This window comes from Aspergillus undulatus (genome assembly GCF_047715775.1).
Source record: "Aspergillus undulatus strain CBS 261.88 unplaced genomic scaffold BDV17scaffold_113, whole genome shotgun sequence".
In the NCBI taxonomy this organism is placed as follows: Eukaryota; Fungi; Ascomycota; class Eurotiomycetes; order Eurotiales; family Aspergillaceae; genus Aspergillus; species Aspergillus undulatus.
The window spans coordinates 1-22,757 of record NW_027396717.1 but is presented as its reverse complement, the minus strand read 5'-3'; the positions used below and the strand labels follow the sequence as shown (position 1 = coordinate 22,757).

Here is a 22,757-nt window from a genome sequence, read left to right as displayed (position 1 = left end):
GCAAAGCGCTGAGTAATGGTGCATGTCCTATGCTGGATTATGCAAGCGTACGGGTTCCGCCGACCGCCTTCTAGATACGTTTTGCCCCTCGTCTCCCTCCTGTCTCTCCTCAAGTGACCTAGATCGTCGTGACGATAAGAGTCCGGCATTCAGCATTCACTGTGAATAATGAAAGCTTTCATCTTCGGCCGGCTCACCGCTTAGAAGCCTGCGCTCTTTGCAGAATTCCGTCATTGGACCCCCCCGGACCAAGCACTGCATCTCCTCGGAACCACCGTCCGACTCGTGCGCTATCGCAAACCATGATCTGCAGCTCCTGCATCGTACGACCGGCAGAAGAACTTCATAAGCTTCATGGCGGTTGAGCCGCCGATCATTCTAGAACTGAGTGATTGATTGACTTTCCGACCTGCAAAACTCGCGTCCGGACCTCTCACGCCTTACGAATATACTTATCTTACCATTACTCACCCGATCCCCGAAGCAACAACACGTCATGGCCTCTATATCCCCATTACCGTCGCCCGAGGTGGAAGACGGCTCCACAGTCCCTACTCCCCAGCGGACCAACAGCAGCCCAGGGTTTTCTGGCTCCAATCGCACGAGCAGGGCCGACAGCACCAACAGACGGTCAATCCAGTTCAACTTCGGACAATCCGAGTCGCAGCCTCCCTCGCGCCCTAGTAGTACAATGGGCCGGAAGGACTCACACCCTGAGACGCCCTCAGAGAAGGCCGGAGAATTAAAGGTCCCTGGGCGCGCTCTCTCTCCGCCGCCGCCTCAGTAAGTTGGTCAAGCCACGCCGTTGACGTGCTACCTGCTGATGACTTGTTTCCTTAGGACGTACGAACGAGGGGTCTCTTTCGATACCTTTGATAATCCCGACGCCGCGGACTTCTCTCTTACCCTCAATTACAAACATAAAGGCTACCAACTTACCCGCCGCAGCCGGACGTTCCTATGTGGTACCGACCAGAACGATTACTCCGATTTCGCCCTCGAGTGGCTCATCGACGAGCTTGTGGATGATGGCGATGAGATTGTCTGTTTGCGCGTGGTCGAAAAGGACTCTAGCATTGCAAGTGATGCTGCGGTGGAGGCGAGGAAGTACCGCAAGGAAGCGGAGAGGCTTTTCGAACAAGTTATTCAGAAGAATAGTCAGAACGAAAAGGCTATCAGTTTGGTATTGGAGCTGACCGTTGGAAAAGTTCAGGAGATCATACAACGCATGGTACGTCGCATTCCATCTTCAATGGTGGGAGCAGCAAAGGTTGACTTGTCCAGATCAAAATCTACGAGCCCGCCGTTCTTGTTGTTGGCACTAGGGGCAAAAACCTAAGCGGGGTTCAAGGCTTGCTCCCTGGTTCCGTCTCAAAGTACTGCCTACAACGATCGCCAATCCCAGTCATCGTGGTAAAGCCTACGATCAAGCGGGAGAAGAAGAAGAAGAAACGCATGGCAGATCCCACCAGGCGCAGCTACAACAACATCTTGCAATTGAGTGAACAACGGGGCAGTCACATATTCTCTGCTCCATCGAGTCGAAATAGCAGCGTTTCGAAACTGCCGGATGAAGAGGCTGCTGTTGCAGCTGCTCTCGGCATACCGCCTCAGAACTATACAAACTCCCGCAACTCACTATCAGCATCTGACAGGAGCAGTGTCAGTAATGACGGACCCATGGCTCAATCCCTGGAAGCCATCAACAGGTCACTCCAAAGAGACCTTTCCGTATCCTCTGACGAAACGAAAGGCGACGGAGAATCTTCGACCTTGCCTGGGGATAACAGTTCTGATGATAGGCTGCCAAAGGACCCGCTTCCGGCTAGTGACACCTCATCTCCGGCAGAAGAGGTGCCTGCAGAGGATGGCCAACCATCACTACCCGCAAGCCCTGAAGTTAACATTCCTGTCATTGTCACGGATGATATTCCAGACGAAGCTAAAGCTAAGCGGCAATCGCTATAAAAGCGGACCCGGAAAAGGTCTCATACCACAATACCACAAAAAAGAAGAAAAAACCTTTCATGTCATTCCGGTTCAACACCACTGAGCGTCCGGCGTCGAAACTTTTAATTCGTTCCCATTTTCATTCTCATCGAGCAAAGACACCCCCGTTGTGCAACTCACCAAGGCGAGGCGCCGTGAGTGCATACTCCATACTCCATCATCCCTCATTCCTCCTCATAGCATCAAGCTGAAACTAGATCATCAAAGCAAGCATGGACTCGATTTCTATTTGCATCATAGGCAGATACAGATACAGCTATCGACTCTCTACTTTTCCCTACTCTACTCTACCTTGAATATGAATATCATAATCCCTTTTCACATTAGACTCCACAAACGCTATGGGTAGCTCCGTCCGTCCGTCTACGTAATATATAGAGCAGGCCGCTCTGGTATGTACGTCAGAGACATTTCACTGATCTAATCTGGGTACCCGACTGACTAGGTAGGACTACCTAGGTAGTAACTTACCACCCAAAGATCCCAACCAAGTAAAAGACAGACAGACCACTTACTAGGATTACATCCCCGATTGCTCACAAGATGCCTTCCAGCTTTCTATAAACCAGCTAGCCTAGATAGATTTATACGTTGCGTTATAGATAAGAAAGTCTCAAATTGGAGCTAAGGCTACCTAGTAATTCACTCGTAGATATGCCAGTGCTGCATTTTGTGCCTACACCTCCTATCTCAACGTGGGATATCATTCGTACTGGTTGATGTGAGGTGATAGCGGACAGCCAAGCCAGCCCATGTAGCAAGCAGTTAGGTGAAATACAAGATACAGAATAGATATTTAACCAGAACGAACAGTCGAACACAATCTCGAACTCAAAACTTTTTTCTAAGCGGATTTTTGCCTAAACAAGCGAAAACAGAGACAGGAGGAACATGAGACGACACCAAGCTTTCCAATTTGCCCAAGCAGCACCGGAGGACACTGAGTGGGAGCTTGAAGCCGGCGGCGTAGGGAATGCAACCATGCAAACGAGACAAAGAAGGGGGAAAACAAGGCAAGGACGACTAAGTAGATGATTGAATTGGAAAATCCCTGCAGTTCTGTTTTGGTCGTGGATATGTATAGTTATCCTGACAACATAACCATAACCATGACCATAACCATAGATTGAGAACCCTTGCAGTGCCCAAATGCAGGCTTCTATCAGATAGATTCGTTCAAGGGTTCGTACACAACGGACACTGACACTAGAGGAAGAAAAACCGTCAGAGCTCTCCGGGTATGGAACTGAAAGAAAGAAAAATACAACAGACATGAAGATGAACATAAGACATTGATTGAAAAGACATAGTTTTGACAAAACTCTCGATCTCACACAGCACTGGACAGACCAAGTTAAGCAGGACATTGGAAGACAAGGCGACCTACCTAGGTATCTATCTCGCTGAACATTCAGAAGCCACTTTGCCCCTTCCACCGCCACCTTTTCTTCTTTCATATTACAGGCCTCCTCTGACCTCGCCTTGCTTTTCCTCCCCTCCTCTCTGTAGCATAGCAACACCGAAACAAATGGACAAATTGTACAATCGAATGTAAAGGAAGAACTGTCTCTATGATACCATACCGAACGAAGACTTTTCTGCGTCGTCACGGTCGGCGGCGAAGATTAGATAAGGTGGGTAAGGCAGGTAGGTGATAAGTTCAAATGACAAGACGACAACGACGACGACGACGATGATGATGATGATGATGATGGTGATGATGGTGATGATGATGATGATGGCGGTGAATGCATGGCTAGGTTTGTCAAAAAGAGAAATGGATGGATGAAGAAGATAAAAAAAGAAGAATCTTTCCAGAAGAACGGAATCATTTTCATTATCATTGCCAAAGAACAAACAATCTATGATGCTTCCTCGCCGCCGTCCTTGGACGGGGTTGCTGAGGGTCGACGCTCAACAGCGGGTTGTGATTTTGTCAGTGCGGGTGAGGTAGGGTTTGATGGGGGGGAGGTGGCCATGTTGTCCTGGTCTTGGAGTTGAGCCAGGGCGCTGGAGGATTTAGTTAGTGACTGCAGTCACGTCTCATTGGAATTTTGGACATACCTAAAAGCGTTCATGGAAGAAGCAGCCTCTTTGTCTTCTTTCTTGCCGGCAGGGGGTGTCCCAGTCCGGCTGCTGGCACCACTGTCGTCGCTGCCACGAACCAAGTTGCCGCCAGGGCCGAGGTTCTTGCGTCCACTGTTGCTGCGGGAGCCGAGCATGCTAGAAGGTCCGAAGGACATAGGCTGGTTGGTGTTGCGGGTGGTACGGAGACGGCGGAGATCGTCGCTTCCGACCTTGGATGAGGCGTAGTCTGGCGGCGGTGCCTGGCCGTAGCCTGAAGAGAAGCTGCGGGCATCACCACGACCCATGGCGGGGCGTCCACCACCTCCGCGGTTGGCCTGCTGGCGCAGACGTTCCATCTCGGCTTCTTGTTGTGCACGAGCAGCCTGAAAACGTCAGTAGAGAATAAAATGTTGGAGACTGGAAACACATACCTCCTCACGAATCTGTTGAATGGTCTTGGGACCCTTGTCGGCGTCCTTCGATTGCCAGCGAGCATTACGCAGATCAATAATATCCTAACCAAGTTAGAAAGTGTGACAGTAATATGAAGGAAGTAAACTTACCATCAACATAAACCTCAGACGGCTAGGCAGGTTGGGGGTCTGGACCATCAGCTGGATGCGGTGGAAGTAGGCGTCCATCATAGCAGGGCCCTTCTCCGAAGCATCCAGAGAAGCACCAATGGTGCGCAGAAGACTGGTCAAACTCTCAACCTCAGCCTCATCAGGAATACCCTCGTAGTCGACAAGTTTCTTCACACACTCGTGCATGATACGCTCTGTCAACATGCCCAACTTGTACAATTCACCAATGAACTTGACAAGACCAAGACCACGACGCTTAGCAGCAGCGGCAGCGTAGTACTCGTCAGACATCATAGCAGCCTCCTCGGTGACACCTTCAGGCTTAGGAGGCAAGTTGACCTTCCAACCGCGCTCGAATTCCTCTTGACAACGGTTGAGGAGGTACTTCCGGAAGAGACTACCACCAGCAACAACGTTACCGCTCCTGTCGCGGATGTTCTCGTCCTTGATGTCGGCGCTCATGCTCTCGAGCATGCTCTTACAGAACTTGGCATAGATCGAGGCCCAGTGAGCTTCATCGGTAGCCTTCTCGAAAGTGAGCTGGATAACCTGTCGGAGGGTTCGTCCATCGGTCTCGTCCTTGGATTGCGAGACAATCTCGAGGATCTGACCAGAGATACGGGGGAAGTTCTCCGGTGTCATCTTGTTCAGGGCGGCCTTGACCTTGCGCTGAACGACATCAGGAGGCATGTGGCCACCAGGCGTAGGACCAGCAGCAGCAGCAGCAGCCTGACCAACACTGCGAGGCTTCCAACCAGTAGAAGAAACCTGCAAGCTTTGAACGTCCTTCCCAGCTGTGAGAGGCATCGACTTGGCCATTTCCTCTTCCTTCTTGGCCTGCTGCTTCTCCCGCTTGCTACCGGTACGGGTGCCACCACGACCAGAGCCCACGCGAGGAGATTGAGGCATCATAGCGTGAGAAGAGTTGGTGCGGCTGAGTGGTGTGGCGCCAGCGCCCATGGGGAAACCTTGGAATCGGCCAAAGGCGTTGCCCATGGATGGGGTTCGTGCAGAGTTGGACAAAGCAAAGCGCTGTTCAGAAGTCGTTCCAGGGGGCAAGCTGTGACGCTGGGGCTGACCGAAAGTACCCATCTGGAAGTCGCTCTGGGGGCCAGCGCGAGAGGGGTTACGTGACATAGGAGTACGGGCAGACTGAGGGCGGGAGGAGTCAGTGTCACCAACGGTCTCACGCACGCGCACGTCCCAGTCGATTGACGGCTTCTCCTTGAAGACGGTCTGGAATTGCAGCAAGAATTCCTTGTTGTAGTGGAACTTGCGGTCGGCAGGGGCATTGGAGTTGAGAGCCGGGTTGGGGGAAGCGATTGAGGCAGGGTAGGAGATCTTGCTGAGGTCGTCCACAAAACGAGCAGAGTTGAGCGACTTCATACCGGCAGTGGGCTGGGGAGGCTCAACAGCCTTGTTGGTTTCCAGCTTGAGGGCCGCAGGCTTCTGCTTGGCCGTAGCGCTGGCAGGCTTGGCGGGAGGAGGCATGGAAGCATCGGAGACGGGGGTAACGGTACCGCTGTCGGCAGGAGTGCTGGTCTCTGTCGCGGTGAAACCGCCCTTTTTCAATGAGACGAACAAGTCCTTGTTGCTTGTGTCTTCACCAGCCGCACGCTTCTTCTCCTTGGCTTCCTCGAGAGCCTCGGCCTCACGCTCGGCCTTCTTCATGTTAGCCTCATAGGCCTCAAGCTCTTCCTTCTCCTTCCGCTCCTTCTCTTCCTTCTCGGCCTGCTTTCTGGCGTAGTAGGCCGCTTCGGCTGCAGCTTCCTTGGCCTCAAGTTCAGCCATCTCGCGCTCGATAGCATCGTAGTCGATGTCATCGTCATCCGCAGGAGCAGGGGCAGGCCTCGAAGGTTCCGCTGCAGGCTCATCCTTCTTCTCCATCAAACTGAGGTCCTCGACACCCTTTCTGGCGGCTTCTTCCTCAGCGGCCTGTTTTTTAGCAGCCTCCTCTTCATCCTTCTTTTTCTGAGCCTCTTCCTCTTCCTGCTTCTTCTTCTGAGCCTCTTCCTCTTCCTGCTTCTTCTTGGCAGCCTCCTCATCCTCCTGCTTCTTGCGCTTGGTGGCCTCTTCCTCGTCGGCCTTGCGACGCGCCTCAGCCTCCTGGTCTTGCTGCATCTTCTGAAGAACAGCGTCCTTCAGCTCCTGCTTCTTCTCAGCAGCAGTCTTGGACGAAACAGACGCGGAGCGAGTGTGATCTGTGCTGCTACCGGTTCGGGGAGGAGGGGTAGGTGTGGGAGTCGCGGCCTTGACAGGAGATGGAGTGGCGCGCGCAGGAGATGCCGGGGTCTTTTCGAACGTCTTCACATTGCCGCTGTCGGGATCGCGGATGGTGATAGCCTTTCTCGCGGCCTGAGGAATGACGAATGCGGGAGCCTTGCCCGCGGCAGATGTGTTGGAAGAGCGGCTAGGGGTATGTGTGTGGCCAGGAGTCGAGGGAACTGCAGCGGGCTGGTTCTGACCTAGGCTAGAGCCAGGTCGGTCGGAAACCTGTGAAGGAGTTCGCGACAAGCCGGTCGACTGAGGAATGCCCTGGGGAACGGGGAATTGGTTCTGCATGTAAGGCGACTGGTTGTAGGGCAAGGGTCGGGTCCCGGGTTGTGGCGAGGGAGGGGCCATGTACTGGTAGTTCGCAGGGTAGTACGCTCCGTAGTTGGGATCGGCATATGGGTAGCCCTGGTTGTGTTTCATCAGCGTTAGATACTGCTCAAAATGACCATTCTCTGGGGCCAGATTTGGGGGAGGAAACGTGATATGGGCTTGGGAAAAGGGTGCATTTCGGGGATGCAACCCTCGGGGGCCTGGTTTTTTCTTGGAGTAACCGCGACGGGGCGGGTATTTCTGGGAATTGGGGTGGGGTGTTCTCACTGGTTGGGGTCCCATATGTTGAGGATAACCGTAGGGCTGAGGGGGCATTTGCGGATGGACCGCCATGGGCGCCTGGCTCATCTGGGGAGTCAGGGGCTGCGCGTTAGGAAGCGCTGGGCTGCGACTCGCGGTTTGCGGGGAGTATCCGTGCATGGGTCGTCCCTGGTTCGCGTTATGGAATTGAGGACCCATGTTGTGGCCGCCTCGGGGCTGGTTGGGAGCACGGAAGTTAGGAGTAGGCGACCCGAATGGAGGTCCCTGATGGCTGGACTGCGAATGTCCACGACCGCGTCCACCCTGGTTGTAGTAACCACCGCGGCCAGGACCGCCTCCCATGTGGTTGCTCATTTCGCTGTGTGTTGACTGGGAAGATTCGCGGCGCAGGTGAGTCGACTGAGGTCCGGGGGCAAGCGGAGCCTGCGCAAAAGTAACACGTTAGAGCTTTCTTAAACACAATTCACAGTTCATGAATGATTCAAAATTTTTTTTGCGCGTTCAACACAAATCAAAACAAGGCAGTAACAATAAACGCACAACCGAGCCGGTCCCAAAAGCACAAGAAAATCACTTACATTGTCACCGACATTTCCCAAGCTGCCAAAGTTCACCTGAGCACCGAATGACGAAGGGGGCGGGCGACCACCGCTCGAAGCGGGCTGAGGAATAGGCGCAGGCGAAGTCTGAGGTGAGGTCGCACGAGGGTTCGCCGGGGGCGTAACACCCAGACCGGCCTGAGGCTGGTTCGCCAGAGTAGCGGGATTGCCCATGTTCGGAGACGACTGCTGAGGCTGGAAGCCGAACTGCAGGCTGTTGGGACGAGAGGTCGGCGCCCTGTTCGTGGAGGTGTACTCTGCGGAGATGGTCACCGAGGGCTTTTTCGCGTGGTCGCCTTGACCAGCGGCCGGGGCGCCATTCACGATGGTCGGGTTGGGAAATTGCTGCATGGGTTTGCCGCTCACAGAAGTTGAGGTCGACTTCCCATGTTGCGATGAGCCACCCACGGTGACGGAAGCGGCGGCGGTAGAGTCCGTCGCGGACTTCTTGGTCGCGTTTGCGTAGGAGCGAGGCACTGCGGTGGAGGACGAGGTCAGAGCGGGAGCGGACGCCTGAGGCGAGGCTTTCCCACTGAGCGAAGGGGTGGAAGAGTGCGAAGCGGCCTGGGCTGAGGTACTCTGTCCTTGAGATTGGCCGGACTTTGGAGGGATCGAGCTCATTAGACAGGTGTGGAGTCGAGTCAAGAGAGAAGAGTGATTAGAGTCCGGGAGACGAGGTTCTGTAGAAGGGCAGTCGATGCTCTGCTCGCAAAAGAGAGATCGCTAGAGCTGGTGACAAGTCAAGAGGCGTGTTACAGCAAGAGGAGGAACGCGCTCGAGAATCCCACATCCAGATTTCCCACACACAAACGGGTAGGGGAAAACAGGGCGACAAGAGGGATGTCACGACTGTGGAAAATGAAAACGAAGACCACCAACGGGTTTTTACTCAACGTCGTGGTCAACGACGATAGATGTAAAAAGGGAAGGGGGGGAAAAGAGAGGGGAGAGGGAAGAAGAGGTCAAAGTCTTCTGGAGTCTGGAGAGATGGAAAGGATTTCGGTTCCCTTTTTTTTTTCTTACAAACACCAGCGCCCTTTCGCTGCTGGTGTTGCCTGACGAAAAGGGTAAGGTCTTGGATATCTGGGATTTTGTTCACCCAACAAAAGCAAAAACTGCGATTTTACTATATATTGTACTTCTACTGATGATTCACATTTAACATTCACCCAGAAAAAATCCACCCCTTCTCCTCTAGATAACCGACCAAATCTACACAATCCCATCGGGTGGAGGCGGCAAAACATCACGCCAAGCCCTGCCGGAGTATTGTTCTGGAAAGATCACGCTTTCACCAACAATATTAATCATCCTGCTGCTATTCTTACACTCTTATAGGACCATCTCAGGAGATCAGGAAGCTAAGCAAAAGAAAAACTAATAATATGACCACACATTAGGCCCTAATCAATAGTGTAGACTGTAGACAGCAAGACGATGTCTCGCCACAAATCGCATACAATACGATACGCGTAAAATACATCTAACAAGCCCGAAAACCACGCTTCCACGTCGCCCATGCTATACGCTTACAAAACAGTACGCGTATTGAGCTTCGTTTTTAGACTCTTGACTTGGGCATTGTCTTCCCTTCCAATCCAACCAAGCCAGCTGCTTGTGCCACTTCTGGGCCTTGCCTTTGCCTTACCTTGTCTAGCCTTGCGAGTTGCAAAGCATCCCACGCCTGTTAGAAGTGAGTCGACGCTCGACAGTGACTCATCGACTCAGCCTCATCATTCAATGACTTGCCGGTCTCTTCACCGGGCCATACGGAGGCCTCCGTACATCTCTGCGAGATGCCTGGCAGTGTCTGACATGACTCAGCTGCGATGAAGTTCGATTCGGCTGTCGCGTGTTCATTAGATGCTTGGGGATTGTAAAATAGTTGGAATGACAGAGTCCGAACTGGAGCCGTATGGTAGTCAAGCCACTTGCTGATGGTTGGGTGTGATGTCATCAATATCAGCCCAAGCGGACCAAAACGGCGAAGATCTTATGTCCGAAACTGTCAGTGGCGGGTTTAAAGCATGTTAAGCAAAAGCACGGGCAGCTAATCCAGAGACCGGAGAACAGAAAAGTCGGGTAACTGGATTGACGGCGGGGTCGTTAGTGGTCCTGGCCATGGGTTGGATCTACCTTTTTATGCAGTGCATAGACCGTAGATTCGATGGGACGAATTTGAGGCCACATGACGTGCGTGTGCTTGGTGTTCGATGTTTGAGCAGGCCCAGAGAAAAAAAATGGTGCACATGCTTGAAAGTCGTTGAAGAGAGCTCGTTGAAGGTTATAGATAACAAGACAGTGTCGCTTGGGTTGGTGGGCACAAGGACTATGGTAGTTATGTTAGGGAAGGAGCGAAGGGGGGCTATATCACCTGCTTGAAAAGCTGGACAGGATTGTCAACATCTTCCTTATTATCAAAATCCTCGTGAACATCGCCACCTCCACACCCCAACCATTACTGGATCACTTGTTAAATGTTGACACCACCACTACTGTTATTATGAGAAAACAGAAGTAGATAACCGAAACTCCAGATTCATTCCATAATTTCAGATGACTGTCTTAACACCGAGATGATAAATATCAACGAGCAAGGCTAGTTTCAGCACAACTTATCTACCGACCCTCCCTCGCACGCGCAATCGCATCAACAGCCCTGACCGCAAAGTCCACGCCCGAAGACGCCGCAGGTTCATTATCCCCAAACCAGGTCCCGCTCGGACGAGGCGACCGGTCCCTCGTATCCTCATGCTCAATATGGTCGAACGAATTGTCGCTGCGGTTCTTCCTCAGCGGCGCCCCGCCATAAGCCAGACCGTCGTCCTCGAGGTTGCGCTCCTCGTTCATGAGTGCGTCCCGGAGCACATCTAGCATGTCCCGCTGCTTGGAGTAGAATCTTGCCTTTTCGGCGCGCGACTTGGACTCGAATTCCCGGGGGAGGAGGAACCGGCTCGCGGAGAGTTCCTCGGCGCGAGCTTCCTGGCTCTTGTTGGGAGACGTCAGTCCCGCGACGGCCGAGCTGATGGCCGAGTACCAGTCGCTGGCGGGGGCCGGTTGGGTGCCACCAACAGCCGACGGGAGGTTAAAGCGCGAGAGAAGCGACTGGGCGTAGGAGGCTGCGCCGGCTGGCGGGGGAGTTGGGGGGCGCTGCGGGGGGAGACCCAGCACGCGCTCTCGCACAAAGTCGATCAATTGGTAGAAATATTGCAGACCCAATGCCTTGGCGCGCTCGTGGCTGCGGCCGATGAACTCCTCAATCTCACGTTCGTGGTGTGCTAGGAACGGCTCAACGTAGTCCTGGTACATGATGCGGGCGCCTTGTGTCTGCGGAAGAACGAGGTATGCGAAGAAGCTGAGTCGGATCCAGCTGTAGAAGGGGATCCATCCGATGATGAAGTAGGTCCAAGACTCGGCCATGAGGATGGCGGACAGGACTACCCAGTACATCAGCCATGGTGCCAGCTGGTATGGATCTGACGAGCGGAGAGCTTTGTAGGAGGCGAAGATGGGGAAGAGGATGGTGAGAATCGAGCTAAAAGTCGGTGTCGATCAGTACAGGCTCGAATGCAAGGGTTTCACAGTGACAGCGACAATGACAGCTTGACAGTCGATGATACTTACGAGATTGCATCTGCGATTATCCCGAAAAACATCTTTGCAATTGTGCCGTCTTCACTCTTCTAATCTGACGAGCTGGCGAAAGGTCTCAGATGATGATGGAAGAAAAATGGCGCTGGTTGATATGCGGAGCAAGACAATCTTATCCTATCCCAAGCTGCCTAGCCGCGGGGTACGTGCATTTGTAGGTATGACTCGAAGTCGAGGCAGACGGATGAGAGAAAAGCGACCAGGCAGAAATATCTGTGAGACCTGTGGATTCGAAAAGGAGCAAGCGAGGCAACGAGAAACAAAAGCTGAGACAAAGTGACAATGATAAAATTGGAGCCTCCCAGTCCGTGCGGGACTCACTGGTTGCTGATTGCGGAGTGTGACGGATTCGGGCGCTGGGCGTAGAGTAAACGGGCAGGCTGCAAGAGACTCCCTCAGCCCTGCAGTCACCATTCACAGTGGCTGTCTTCTGTGATATGTTATACTGTGAATTGTATAGCTTTTTTTGTCCTCAATGGTTCCGGCTGCCAGGGGTTAACTCCCCCTCACCATCTGTTCTGGTTTCTGATCTTTGGGTTGAGTCCACTGTCGTTGACGTCATAACGAGTTTCTCTGTACATCTGACAGCTGTTATACATACTTCATGGACATATAGTGTAGTAGGAGGAAATACCTGATATGAACATCTGATGAGTCCAAAGAAAAATCCAAGCTATCTCAAGACCAGGTCTAGTCCCTTGCTAGAAATGAACCGGTGACGCCCATCTGTTGTCCTGCACGTGCCCAACCCAACCCATACATATCTAGTGCTGTTTGCTGTTTGCTGTCACTTCTTCCTCCAACGTCCCAACAGAACAATCCTTCTTTACACTCTTCTCCCTCCGATCTTCTGACTTAATTCAAACAATGTGTATCGCTCTAATCTCAACAGCGCACCCCTCCTATTCCCTAATCATCATCAACAACAGAGATGTACGTACAAACAACAACCCCCCACCCGGGGGTACTCAAAACGAAACCAAACCCAAACCCACTAAATCCAAACCAAACTAAACTAACACCCCCTGTTCTCTTCTCTTTTTTAGGAATACCTCCTTCGCCCAACCGCCCCCGCAACCTACTGGCCATCCCCAAACACCCACATCCTCGGCGGGCGGGACCTCGCCCGCAAAACGCAAGGAACATGGATGGGGATCACGACGAGCGGGAAAATCGCCGTGTTAACGAACTACCGCGAGCGCACGGCCGACGCTGCGACGGGGAACCAGAGCCGCGGGGCGATTGTGAATTCTTGGCTTATGCGCCCGGAGACAGAGACTTGTTCGAATCGCGATGAGATGATAGGTTATGTTGGGGAGATGGTGGGAAGTCCGACGGCGAGGAATGTTGGGGGATTTAGTCTTGTTTGTGGGTATGTTGGTAATAAGGGTAAGGATGGGAAGGGGGATGGGGAGAGGGAGCCATTGGCAGTTGTGTCGAATCGGTCGAGTAGGATGGAGCAGGTTGAGTGGATTGCTGGGGAGGAGTCCGCGTCGGAGTCGGGGGAAAGGGGTACGAAGGCTGGGACGGGGAAGACGGTAGGCTTGAGCAATACCGTCTTCGATGATCGGAGTTGGCCGAAGATACTAGACGGGGAGAGGATGGTTGAGGATGAAATTGCGGGACATACGAAGGCCGGTGAAGACGAGGAGGAATTAATCCAGCGGTTACTGGGCGTGCTGAATACGAATTCCCTACCACAACTCGACCGCGATGCCACGGCGGAAGACTACCTCCCTTATTTCAGGAGGAGTATCTTCATCCCGCTCATCGGGACGAGGGAGAAGAAAGGGCCTGCGACAGCAGGCGAGATTCCAGCGCCTGAAACGAAACAGTCGTCATGTGTTGAAGGACATGGGCATGGAAGTGCGAACGGAACAGACAACGACATCCTCGACCAATCCTACCTGCACGGCCCCTATGGAACCCAAAAGCAGACGATCATCCTGGTCTCCAAGGACGACCGCGTACGATATTTCGAGAGGACGCTCTACGACGGCGAAGCGAAGCCCGTTCCTATCGGGGAGGGAGACAGGTCCTTTGAGTTTCAGGTGACGCGATGAACATGGCCCTATTCTTGACTGATTTGATCTGATCTGGAGCGCCTACTTATACTTGACATTGTGCTTGTAGTTTTTCCGGCGAGTTGGTCCTTCTTCTTTCTCTTCTAGGTTATGATGATGATGATGTATGGCATGGTTATGACTATGATGTGGATATGTGATATGTATTTGATGAGTTGCGTGGTATAGGGGTTAGAGAAATTATCTAACTTGATATTGAACCTACATCAACAATCAGGGGAGACTTCCACTTTGAATCCGGCTACCTTTCTCTAGAATCATATAGCGGTCAAGATTGCAGGTGATACGTGTGTCTGCATTGCAGATGTACCGTGCCATGTACTGCCAACAGCCAGCAGCCAGCGGGCTGCCGCAATCTCGTGAACTGGCAGAGTCACAAACCTCTTTTCTCTCTTCCTACCTATGTGGGAAAATAAACATGTAGCTTTTCATGAGACCACGATACACTTCATGTTCAAATATAATAAAGGATAGACTTTTATACCAAGTCGGCCCACCCTAAAAGAAATTGCTGGGTATGTAGGATGATAGAGCCGCTTGCGCCCCACCCTCACATTCTCACCCCTGCAATGTGGGAATCGTGTAACAATTACAACAAACAAAAGCAAAGCAAACACCTAAATGCGCCAAAGCCTGAAGATTGTACAAAATACAACAAGAAGGAAAAAGAGCAGCTCAAAGAATCACTCACTGCTCGGCCTCATGCAACCTCACAGTAACAGAGTCCCCAGGCGCAAGGGTCAGATTCAAAGAATAGCTGAGTTCGCGATTGGGAACCACATCCTCAATAGCATCGAACTTCTGCAGCAGACGTACAAGAACGTACCCGGCCTCCGTAAGCGCGAATTGCTGCCCGATACAAACACGCGGACCGCCGTTGAAGGGGAGGTACTCCCAGCCCACTTTAGCATCGTACCACCGATCCGGTTTAAATTTCTCCGCGTCCTCGCCCCACACGTCCTTCTTGCGCTGTGTTACAAAGGGAGAGTATGTTATGCTTTGGCCCTTGCGGATGTAGATTGGCATTGTGCCGTCGGGTCCTGCGCCACGGGGGAGGAACGTGTCGACTGTGGCGACGCGGCGGTTGATGGGAACGACAGGGTAGAGGCGAAGGACTTCGTTCATGAAATATTGCAGGTAGCGGCAGGATTTGAGGGAGGAGAAGGTGATCTTTTCGGGGTTGCGGTCTGGTGTGTAGGGACCGAAGTCTTCGAGGATGGTAGATCGGAGTTTCTTTAGGACGTCTGGGTGACGCGCGAGCATTTGGACGGACCAGGATAGTAGGGAGGCCGTTGTGTCACGACCCGCGAGGAGGATGTTGAGGAGTTGGGAGCGGAGTTCGACGGGGTCCTTTGTCGCGGAGGCAAGAGCTTCAGAGAAGACGTAGTGATTTGAACGGGATTTGCCGGAGGCAGCAGCCTTAAGAGCGTCATTGACGAAGCCGTCGACGTAGGCGTGGACTCGTTCGTTGATCGCGGCTGATTCCTTGTTGTCGACGAGCCAGTGGAATTTCTCATATCGGGTGCGTTGCGCGGCGTACCATTGACCGCGGTCGAAGTCCTTGGAGAAGTGGTTAGGGGGTAGAGCGCCATCGCTGCGGATAGCTTCAGCCTGACTATTTGTGCTTTCGCCGAAAAGGAACTCAGTCGCGGAGTCGATTGTCAACCGGAAGAAGATGGCTTGGATATCGGTGTCGGCAGTCCAGTGGGTGACGGGATCAACGGGCATGGCTTTCATGGCCTGTTGCACATGGGTCTCTTCCAGGTCGAGGTCGCTAATCTGGTCGCGCGTAAATTGGGGCCGGAGGAGACCTCGAGAGCGCGACCATGCCTCGCCATCAGACGTAAACTAAAGCATTGTTTGTTAGCATTGCACATCCCTCGTTACACAAGCCACTCAACGAGGGTCTGTCTTACAATGCCGGTGCCCAACATGGGCATAAGCGTGTGACGGCGAGCAGCCCCAAGCTCAAAGTCCTTGAACTTGTGCGCCAGAATAGCCTGCACATTAACTGGATCGCAAGTAAAGATGTTCTCACGGCCCATCTGACGAATGCGAAACGAAGTGACGGGACGGCCTTCCTGAATGCACATTTTCTCGATGCGACGCTGGGGAACCAAGGGGACTTGCTTCTCCTTGTCGGCCTTCAAAGATTCTTTCAGAGAAGACACTCCTAGGATATCAGTAGGATAGCGAGGGAGAGAACCACACCCCCAGGCGCGTGCCTTGCGGGCGTGGTTCCAGCTTGTCCGCGCATACTCGAGGATGAGCACGGCCACCGCGATGGCAAGAAGCAGCGGTATAGACAACATGATGGATGAGTCGGTGTCAATTGATCATGGAAGGGAAGGAGAGGTCGCGAGGACCAGTCATATATAATTGGAATGTCATAAATGCCATAAGAATTGGGACTGTCGCAGTGGACCTCGGCGGCGCCGAAGGAGTGCGAAGTGTGGGTCGCGCACTGGCGGAAAGGACCCCTTCCAAGTTAAATGCTCCGGCTGGCCTTGTCGCGTACAACGGTCTGCCGAGGTCCTTTTCGAATCTGAATATGATTGTGATCCCAGTAAGCCACGATGTCTTGCATTGCCCCGTTTGTCGAAGTCATTATGCAGGATGCGCACAGTGATATCAACCGAGGATCTCTTATGACGTGTCGATCTGTATTAAGCAACTAGTGGCGGATCCTTAGATCAGGATGCTGTCTTGGCTCTGCAGCAGGCCTTGTATCTGCCGAGGAAGCCTCTACTCTGTAGGGCATTTGCGCGTGACACCCATGTAGTCTGGTGGACTATCCAAGCCTAAACAACCCACACTTCAGCAGAATTCTGCTGGTACGAACTATGTGCTGGAAGCCCCTTTTGGAAGCGAGAGCCATGGACAACAGACGAATTTTGAATGTGACTGAAACTCCAGCAATTCTAGACCGCTGCATAATTCTGCATTCCAAACAGCATAGTTCATCACGTGCTGTGCACCACGCTGTAAAGAATTAGCACCTTTGAATTGACAGAACAGAAGATTGGTGGAGGTGACACTCAATGAAGCGAAATCAGAATGACTTTCTGGTAATAATGGACATGCTTGATGACGAGCGGGTAGTCGAGGATGATGGAAGACTCGTTTCATGGACAGGCTACGTGCTCCATCCCCTCGTTCCTTCCCTAACTGGAGTACACGATATTCTCTTTGCCCATGACATAAAATAATAATTCCTTATATAACTCCCCCCTAACACAATCCAAAATCCACAGCTAAATGACCCCTCATCTGACTAAATCTAATCCTTCCCAAGTCGCCGCCAATCCACAAGCACATCGTCACACATACGCGACATCGGGTAAGTATCCGACATAATCTTCAGCACCGGCACACCAACACCCATCTCCTTGAGGAACAACTCTCGAATTCGAATAGCAACAAGGGAGTCAAGCCCAAACTACCAACAGGCATATTGCTATCTAGCGTCTTGGGGTCAATCTCAAGTAAATTGACAAGGGCCAACGCGAAGCACTGTTCCAAGATGGCGAGGCACTCCGCAGGATCCTCGGCCGCGGAAAGCTGGGCCTTGATGCTGACAGACCCGGCGGTTTGATCTTGGTCAAGTTCGTCCTCGAGCTCTTGCTGGCCGCTGTAGCAGGATAGTCGAGGGTCGTCGCGCCATTCGCCCTGGAAGACTGTTCTGATATCCGTAATGAGCTCGGCTGTTTGGTTTTGGCCAGGGCGTCCGTTGACGATGGCTTTGGCTAGCATCTCGTGCAGATCTGTCTCCGATTCTCTGTCGAAACGTGGCAGAATGGCCTTGTAAATGGTTTCGGCGTGCTCGGAGTCTTTTCGGAAAATGTACCCGAAGCCTGTGAGGATGGCAATGTGGATGACGGAGCCGGCCAGCCCACGTTGGAGGCGCCGCTGGATGAGACTCGCCATGTAGTGGTTTGCGGCGGCGTAGGCGGACTGGCCGATACTTCCGACGATGGATGTCGTGGGTGAGAAGCAGATGAAGAAGTCCAGGTTTTCATCGCCAAAGACCTCGTCGAGGTTCTTTGACCCAGTCACCTTGGGTGCCAACACGGCGGCAAAGTCCTTCCAGGGTAGATGGTGGAAGAGACGGTCGCGGAGCACCATGGCGGCGTTCATTACGCCCCCGAGGGGCGGCATGCTCGACTTGATCTCGGAGATGGCGGCGCGAAGGGAGTCAATGTTTGAAATGTCGACGGCCATCGGCCGCACGGTGACTCCCTTGCGCGAGAGATGGTCAAGCACACTAGGAGATATGTCTTGCCGGGAGAGAACAGCCCGCGATGCTCGAGTGGACGGACCAGAGCAGTGACAGTATCGGTAGTACTCCAGTCAACCACGGCCGTCGGTCCAAGTTGCTTGCCTGTGTCTGAAGAGAGTTTGTCAATATCCACAACCTGAGTACGCTCTGCGAGAGGCAGCGGGATGTTGCTTAGCCAGGCTGCGGAGTCCATCGAGGCTTAAACCCACGTCCAATTTCTCGAGTCCCTCGTCCACGACGGCCAACGCCGGCAGAGTAGTATGGATTAATGACGACAATGCCCCTTGTTGTGCGCGCGCCAGGGTAACGAAGCTGTGCAGATTCTTGGGGACAAATATCCTCCAAGTCATTCTCACTCGCGTAGGGATGAATGAAGGTGGCGCTCGCACTCAAAGCCTTATCTGACGTGGTTTGCAATACAGCGATTCCTTGTTCACGAGCAACCGCATCAATGGCTTGGCTAAGGTCAACCGGTGCGCCGTGAACCCACGCCGTTCCTGTCAAGCGGTTGACCAGATGTTCCCGCAAGTGCCCGTGCCAGGAAGAGATGCAGACGTTCCGTGTCGTCCGCGGCCGTCTTGTCGTCCTGCCAGCGATGCAAGACGTTGTCCCCGGAAGCATCGACCAGGGACTTGTTGGCATTCGAAAGAACAAGAAGCTTATCTCCAGATGCCACGTCATGACCAATGCACACATATACCGGCCCAAACCCGGAGGAAGCCAAATTGTGAAGCGAGGAAGCAATGACCTGCAGGCGGATCTCGTCCTCTTTGGTATTACCAAGGAAAGTAGCTTGCACCTTGAACCCGCCGCGCTGCTCGTCCAGCACCACGGCCGTGTCTTTGGACTCCAGGCTGGTCGTCTGAGTGAATTGCCGACGCCGCGCGGCGGACCGCCGGTTGATGCCGTCTAGAGACTGAACCCTAGGTATGTAGAGGGCGCCCTTCTCCAGCGAAAGCTCAGGTTCCTGTGTCCATAGCAGATTGTCGGTCTTGGATGGGTCCAGGAAGGCAAGACGGAGAAGCATCTTTGCCACCATCGACGCTTCGACAGAGGACGGATCCACAACATCGAGGACCATACGCTCAGCACGCAACGTGCTCGATAATCCCACAGTGATGTTGGCATGGGGATCTTGACCTGATTTTGCACCCGAGGTTACCCACAGGACTACCTCTGCTGTCTCCATTACGTCCTGCAATCCTCTGGTTCTCTTCTGGTCCATGTCGCGGAAGACGGGGCTTGGATGTCTTCAAGTCCAGGCAGTATGGTGACAGTTGTGGAGGGAACAGCAGCCCGCAGGATTGCCTCAGTCTGGGAAGCAAGCATCGAGGACCCGGCACCACCCGGCACCACCACCGACAATAAGTATCTTACCCATTGGCGGGAGGACCGCTGGAGCAACAACCGGCGGCTCGCGAAGAAGTTGGACCGTTTCGTCGACTGCCTGCGCCACAATAACAGAACAGAAGGAAGGCGCCGAGCTCACATCAACCCCTGAGAACCCATTGGCCTTGAGAAGCTCATCCCATCGATCAACGCTGACGGTAGCCGCCCAGACACGCCCGTCCTCGATTCCCAGGAACCACCCAGGAAGCGTCGACATAGCCAGTTGCGTAGGCAGGAAGTCCCGGGTGATCTCTAGCAGGACTAGGCGACCACCAGGGCGAAGGAGCTTCCGGCAATGACGTAGGGTCTCGTCCAGGCTCTTCGTCGCGTGCAAACAATTCGAGGAAACGACCATGTCGAACGTTCCTTCGGCGAATCCTTGGTCCACCGGATCGCTCTCGATGTCGAGCGTCTTGAAACTGAGCTTGCTGCCATGCTGACTGAACACGGCCCGGGCATTCTCAAAGAAGCCTCTGGATATGTCTGTGTATGTGTAAGACGCATACTGGTTGCCTAGAGCATCCAGGACAATATTAACCAGTTTCTTCCCCATGGCATGGAGAATGATCATATCATTGTTGTCGGATGGCTGGCTAGCACGCCACTGCTGCACCAGTTCAAGCGTACCATTTTTCCACTCGGGTCTAATATCCGGGTGCTCGCCAGCCTCGATCTGGGGGAGTAAATGCTCAATCACCCAGGTCATCATGTGATTTCGGTACTTGCCCATGAGGAGCAATTCTTGGGGTAAGATCTTCCTGCGGAGCTGGCGCAGGTAGAAGTACGCCGTGCGCGAGAGCTGCTCATACAGCACCCGTTCTCCGGCAGAAAGGGTCGCACCCTGCCCTGACTCGATCCCGTAATCGGCACCCCGAGCCCATGTTGTGCCTGCGTAGAGCCAGGGATGGCGGCGTTTTCCGACTGCGCTCGTGTTGACTCCTTGGATCTGGACTTTGGTTTGCGCGTCTGCTTCGTCGAAGAGGGTCACATCACCTGTCATGGTGGTTTTACCGGTGGAGGTTACGACGGCGTCGGCTTTGAGGGCAGAGGCATACGACTCGGAGTCCGGAGGGCATCATGCTTATCCTGATGCTCTGAGCCTTTGTCGGTAAGTAGATACTTGAGACGCGACCATCACCTGGGAATGAAAAGCCGGCTAGCAGACCTTGGAAGGCAGTATCAACGGGCGCGGGGTGCATGCAGTCGCGCAATGGAGAGGGCTGAGGCGGGGTCGACACGGTCACGATAGCCCTGTTGAGCCGACGGAGCATTGTCTGGACCTGGAAAAGCTCGGTGTAGCTGAAGCCTTCCTTGGACAAACTTGAGTAGAGCTGTTCCATGTCCAAGGTGTCCATGGGAAGAAGAGGTTCAGTCCGTGGAGACAGAGCATCCTCTTGCGGCTCACCCTAGCCAGGGACGAATCTTTCCGGTGAAATGGGCTGCAAGGCCGGGCTGGGGAGCGTCCAAGGGCTGAGCTGAGTCGACGGCACCGCTGTAGCAGGAAACCTCAGCGGCAATGCAGTCATCAGCGTGGCTCGTAACGCCAATCGTAAATACAACCTCGAGTCCCGAGGAATCCTCTTCAAGCCGCATCTCACGCACAATGCCGATATCATGTAGCTCGACGAGACGCAGGGGCTGTTGGACGTCGACAAGGCGGGGGGCGGCCTCATATGCCATCGACAAGTAGCCCGACGCCGGGAATAGGACTTCGCCCTGGATCCTGTGCCCGGCTAACCATGGAAGCTCGTTCAGGCGGAGAACTTGCTTCCAGTGGACCTCGCGCTTGTCGCGCTCGCCGTGCGTAACTGAATGACCTAGATGCTCGTGGCGCGGTTGGGCTTGGGCACGGAAAATGCGGGCGGATCTCGGCTCTTTCCAGATGAGGCTGGGATGGTCCCACGAGTAAGCGGGCAGACCTTTCAGGATGGTAAGCTTCTGCGGCTTGCCGATTGATGGAAAAGCCCGGCGTAGTCCGTCAAATGTGGTCATAGGCTGTGACGAAGGGAAGGACGACCATAGAAGACCAAGCGCATCAGCAAAAGACTCTGTCGCACTCTGCCCGCCCTTCAAGACACCAGAGTAGGGAAGCGAGAGACCAGTCAGCATCTTAATGGTTTCGGCGCTTGGTTCCTTGAGATCCAGGTGCGGTCCAACCTCAAGCGCAAGGTCAAAGAATTGGTCCTCGTTTAATGCTCTCGAAAGCGCCTGACTGAAGAGCACGGCCTGCGTCATGTTATCGACCCAGTACTGGTCCTTGAGTAGCAGGCCGTCGGCCAGATTAAATGACTGGGAGCGGCCGTTTGATCCCCAAACGCTGGAATACCACCGGCACTGTTTGCGGCCCTTCTGGACTTTGATACCACACTGCTTCATTGACTCAGGGTAGGGGGTACCGCATGGTAGCATATGGTGAGAGTGATATGCCGTGTCAACCTGTAGCACATTCGGGAGAAGGTACCATTTTCCTGTAGCCGGGCCTGAGCTTCCTCAATAGCTTCGGCGTTACCTGCCAGTGTGCAGCTGGTTTGAGAGTTACTGGCAGCTACAGAGAGCGCCCCGCCGAACTCGCTGCAGAAGGCAGTCGCTTGATTCAAGGACATGTGCCAACAGCCATCATCTTCCCGCGCTTTCCTCCCGGGCCCTGCGCGAGATGAGAGTGGACAACCCGGTAATATGCGACGCGGATTGCATCGATGGCGTTGAGGTATCCCGCAGAATACTCAGCGCCAATCTCACCGGATGAGTGTCCAACAACAGCGGAGGACTCGACACCGGCAGCGCGTAGGATGTCAACCAGGGCGACCTGGGGAGCTGTTCTAAGAGGGCTGCGAAACAGCAGCTTCACCGACACGGGAAGTCTGTCTTGCGGAATAGAGTGTACGCGAGTCGATCAAGATCCGTGTCAGGGTGTGTACGAAGATAGCTGGCGAGCGCCCCAGCACTTCCCGCCAGAGCCGGACCCGAGCTAGCGGAATGGACGAAGGGACCAGCACCATATGGGTTTGGAGCTTGCTCGTTCATTGTGATGCCATTCAGCGCGTGGCCGTTCAAGACCATGTCCGTTCGCCAGTGCGCTAAGACCATCCCAGCTCTCAATGATGGCACAAGCATTGGTTCCACCGAAGCCAAAGCTGTTGAACTAACACGACGCGGGGACCTCTGCGGGATCTCGGGCCAGGATGTCGTCTGGGTTGGTATACGAAGGTTGGTGTAGTACGGACGGATT

The 22,757-nt window shown here is 53.6% G+C and overlaps 7 protein-coding genes across 7 annotated transcripts; 2 read left to right on the top strand and 5 right to left on the bottom strand.

Moving 5' to 3' along the window:
* The first annotated feature begins 20 nt into the window (after window positions 1-20).
* On the top strand, window positions 21-2,556 carry BDV17DRAFT_278076 (universal stress protein). Its single transcript, XM_073759496.1, has 3 exons — window positions 21-783; window positions 841-1,231; window positions 1,285-2,556. The coding sequence occupies exons 1-3, from the start codon at window positions 497-499 to the stop codon at window positions 1,966-1,968; spliced, it is 1,362 nt and encodes a 453-aa protein (XP_073609912.1). The 5' UTR covers window positions 21-496; the 3' UTR covers window positions 1,969-2,556.
* A 1,113-nt stretch (window positions 2,557-3,669) lies between these two features.
* On the bottom strand, window positions 3,670-9,305 carry BDV17DRAFT_24636 (putative eukaryotic translation initiation factor subunit eIF-4F). The gene is made up of 5 exons (XM_073756054.1): window positions 8,105-9,305; window positions 4,641-7,949; window positions 4,509-4,592; window positions 4,075-4,460; window positions 3,670-4,020 (listed from the first exon to the last, which is right to left on the bottom strand). The coding sequence occupies exons 1-5, from the start codon at window positions 8,744-8,746 to the stop codon at window positions 3,873-3,875; spliced, it is 4,569 nt and encodes a 1,522-aa protein (XP_073609911.1). The 5' UTR covers window positions 8,747-9,305; the 3' UTR covers window positions 3,670-3,872.
* Window positions 9,306-10,453: 1,148 nt separating this feature from the next.
* BDV17DRAFT_24626 (HVA22/TB2/DP1 family protein) lies at window positions 10,454-11,997 on the bottom strand. The gene is made up of 2 exons (XM_073756049.1): window positions 11,750-11,997; window positions 10,454-11,660 (listed from the first exon to the last, which is right to left on the bottom strand). Exons 1-2 carry the CDS (start codon window positions 11,779-11,781, stop codon window positions 10,745-10,747), a joined length of 948 nt encoding a protein of 315 aa, XP_073609910.1. The 5' UTR covers window positions 11,782-11,997; the 3' UTR covers window positions 10,454-10,744.
* A 646-nt stretch (window positions 11,998-12,643) lies between these two features.
* On the top strand, window positions 12,644-13,839 carry BDV17DRAFT_285698 (NRDE family protein; the record flags this gene model as incomplete). The annotated part of the gene is made up of 2 exons (XM_073760759.1): window positions 12,644-12,709; window positions 12,823-13,839. 2 exons carry the CDS (start codon window positions 12,644-12,646, stop codon window positions 13,837-13,839), a joined length of 1,083 nt encoding a protein of 360 aa, XP_073609909.1.
* A 251-nt stretch (window positions 13,840-14,090) lies between these two features.
* On the bottom strand, window positions 14,091-16,464 carry BDV17DRAFT_278055 (cytochrome P450). The gene is made up of 2 exons (XM_073759495.1): window positions 15,777-16,464; window positions 14,091-15,708 (listed from the first exon to the last, which is right to left on the bottom strand). The coding sequence occupies exons 1-2, from the start codon at window positions 16,170-16,172 to the stop codon at window positions 14,548-14,550; spliced, it is 1,557 nt and encodes a 518-aa protein (XP_073609908.1). The 5' UTR covers window positions 16,173-16,464; the 3' UTR covers window positions 14,091-14,547.
* Window positions 16,465-19,448: 2,984 nt separating this feature from the next.
* On the bottom strand, window positions 19,449-20,528 carry BDV17DRAFT_296703 (S-adenosyl-L-methionine-dependent methyltransferase; the record flags this gene model as incomplete). Its single annotated transcript, XM_073763356.1, has 1 exon — window positions 19,449-20,528. The coding sequence occupies one exon, from the start codon at window positions 20,526-20,528 to the stop codon at window positions 19,449-19,451; it is 1,080 nt and encodes a 359-aa protein (XP_073609907.1).
* Window positions 20,529-20,929: 401 nt separating this feature from the next.
* Window positions 20,930-22,552, bottom strand: BDV17DRAFT_296702 (acyl transferase/acyl hydrolase/lysophospholipase; the record flags this gene model as incomplete). The annotated part of the gene is made up of 3 exons (XM_073763355.1): window positions 20,930-22,008; window positions 22,130-22,356; window positions 22,413-22,552. 3 exons carry the CDS (start codon window positions 22,550-22,552, stop codon window positions 20,930-20,932), a joined length of 1,446 nt encoding a protein of 481 aa, XP_073609906.1.
* Window positions 22,553-22,757: the final 205 nt, after the last annotated feature.

Excerpts from the sequence above, each read along its gene's own strand:
- BDV17DRAFT_278076 (XM_073759496.1), top strand. The coding sequence starts at position 497 with ATGGCCTCTATATCCCCATTACCGTCGCCCGAGGTGGAAGACGGCTCC. Across the intron at positions 784-840 it reads CTCTCTCCGCCGCCGCCTCA|GACGTACGAACGAGGGGTCT; the intron begins GTAAGTTGGTCA and ends TTGTTTCCTTAG. Across the intron at positions 1,232-1,284 it reads AGGAGATCATACAACGCATG|ATCAAAATCTACGAGCCCGC; the intron begins GTACGTCGCATT and ends TGACTTGTCCAG.
- BDV17DRAFT_278055 (XM_073759495.1), bottom strand. The coding sequence starts at position 16,172 with ATGTTGTCTATACCGCTGCTTCTTGCCATCGCGGTGGCCGTGCTCATC. Across the intron at positions 15,709-15,776 it reads CCATGTTGGGCACCGGCATT|TTTACGTCTGATGGCGAGGC; the intron begins GTAAGACAGACC and ends ACAATGCTTTAG.
- BDV17DRAFT_24636 (XM_073756054.1), bottom strand. The coding sequence starts at position 8,746 with ATGAGCTCGATCCCTCCAAAGTCCGGCCAATCTCAAGGACAGAGTACC. Across the intron at positions 7,950-8,104 it reads TGGGAAATGTCGGTGACAAT|GCTCCGCTTGCCCCCGGACC; the intron begins GTAAGTGATTTT and ends ACTTTTGCGCAG. Across the intron at positions 4,461-4,508 it reads TTCAACAGATTCGTGAGGAG|GCTGCTCGTGCACAACAAGA; the intron begins GTATGTGTTTCC and ends TGACGTTTTCAG.
- BDV17DRAFT_24626 (XM_073756049.1), bottom strand. The coding sequence starts at position 11,781 with ATGTTTTTCGGGATAATCGCAGATGCAATCTC. Across the intron at positions 11,661-11,749 it reads ATAATCGCAGATGCAATCTC|CTCGATTCTCACCATCCTCT; the intron begins GTAAGTATCATC and ends ACCGACTTTTAG.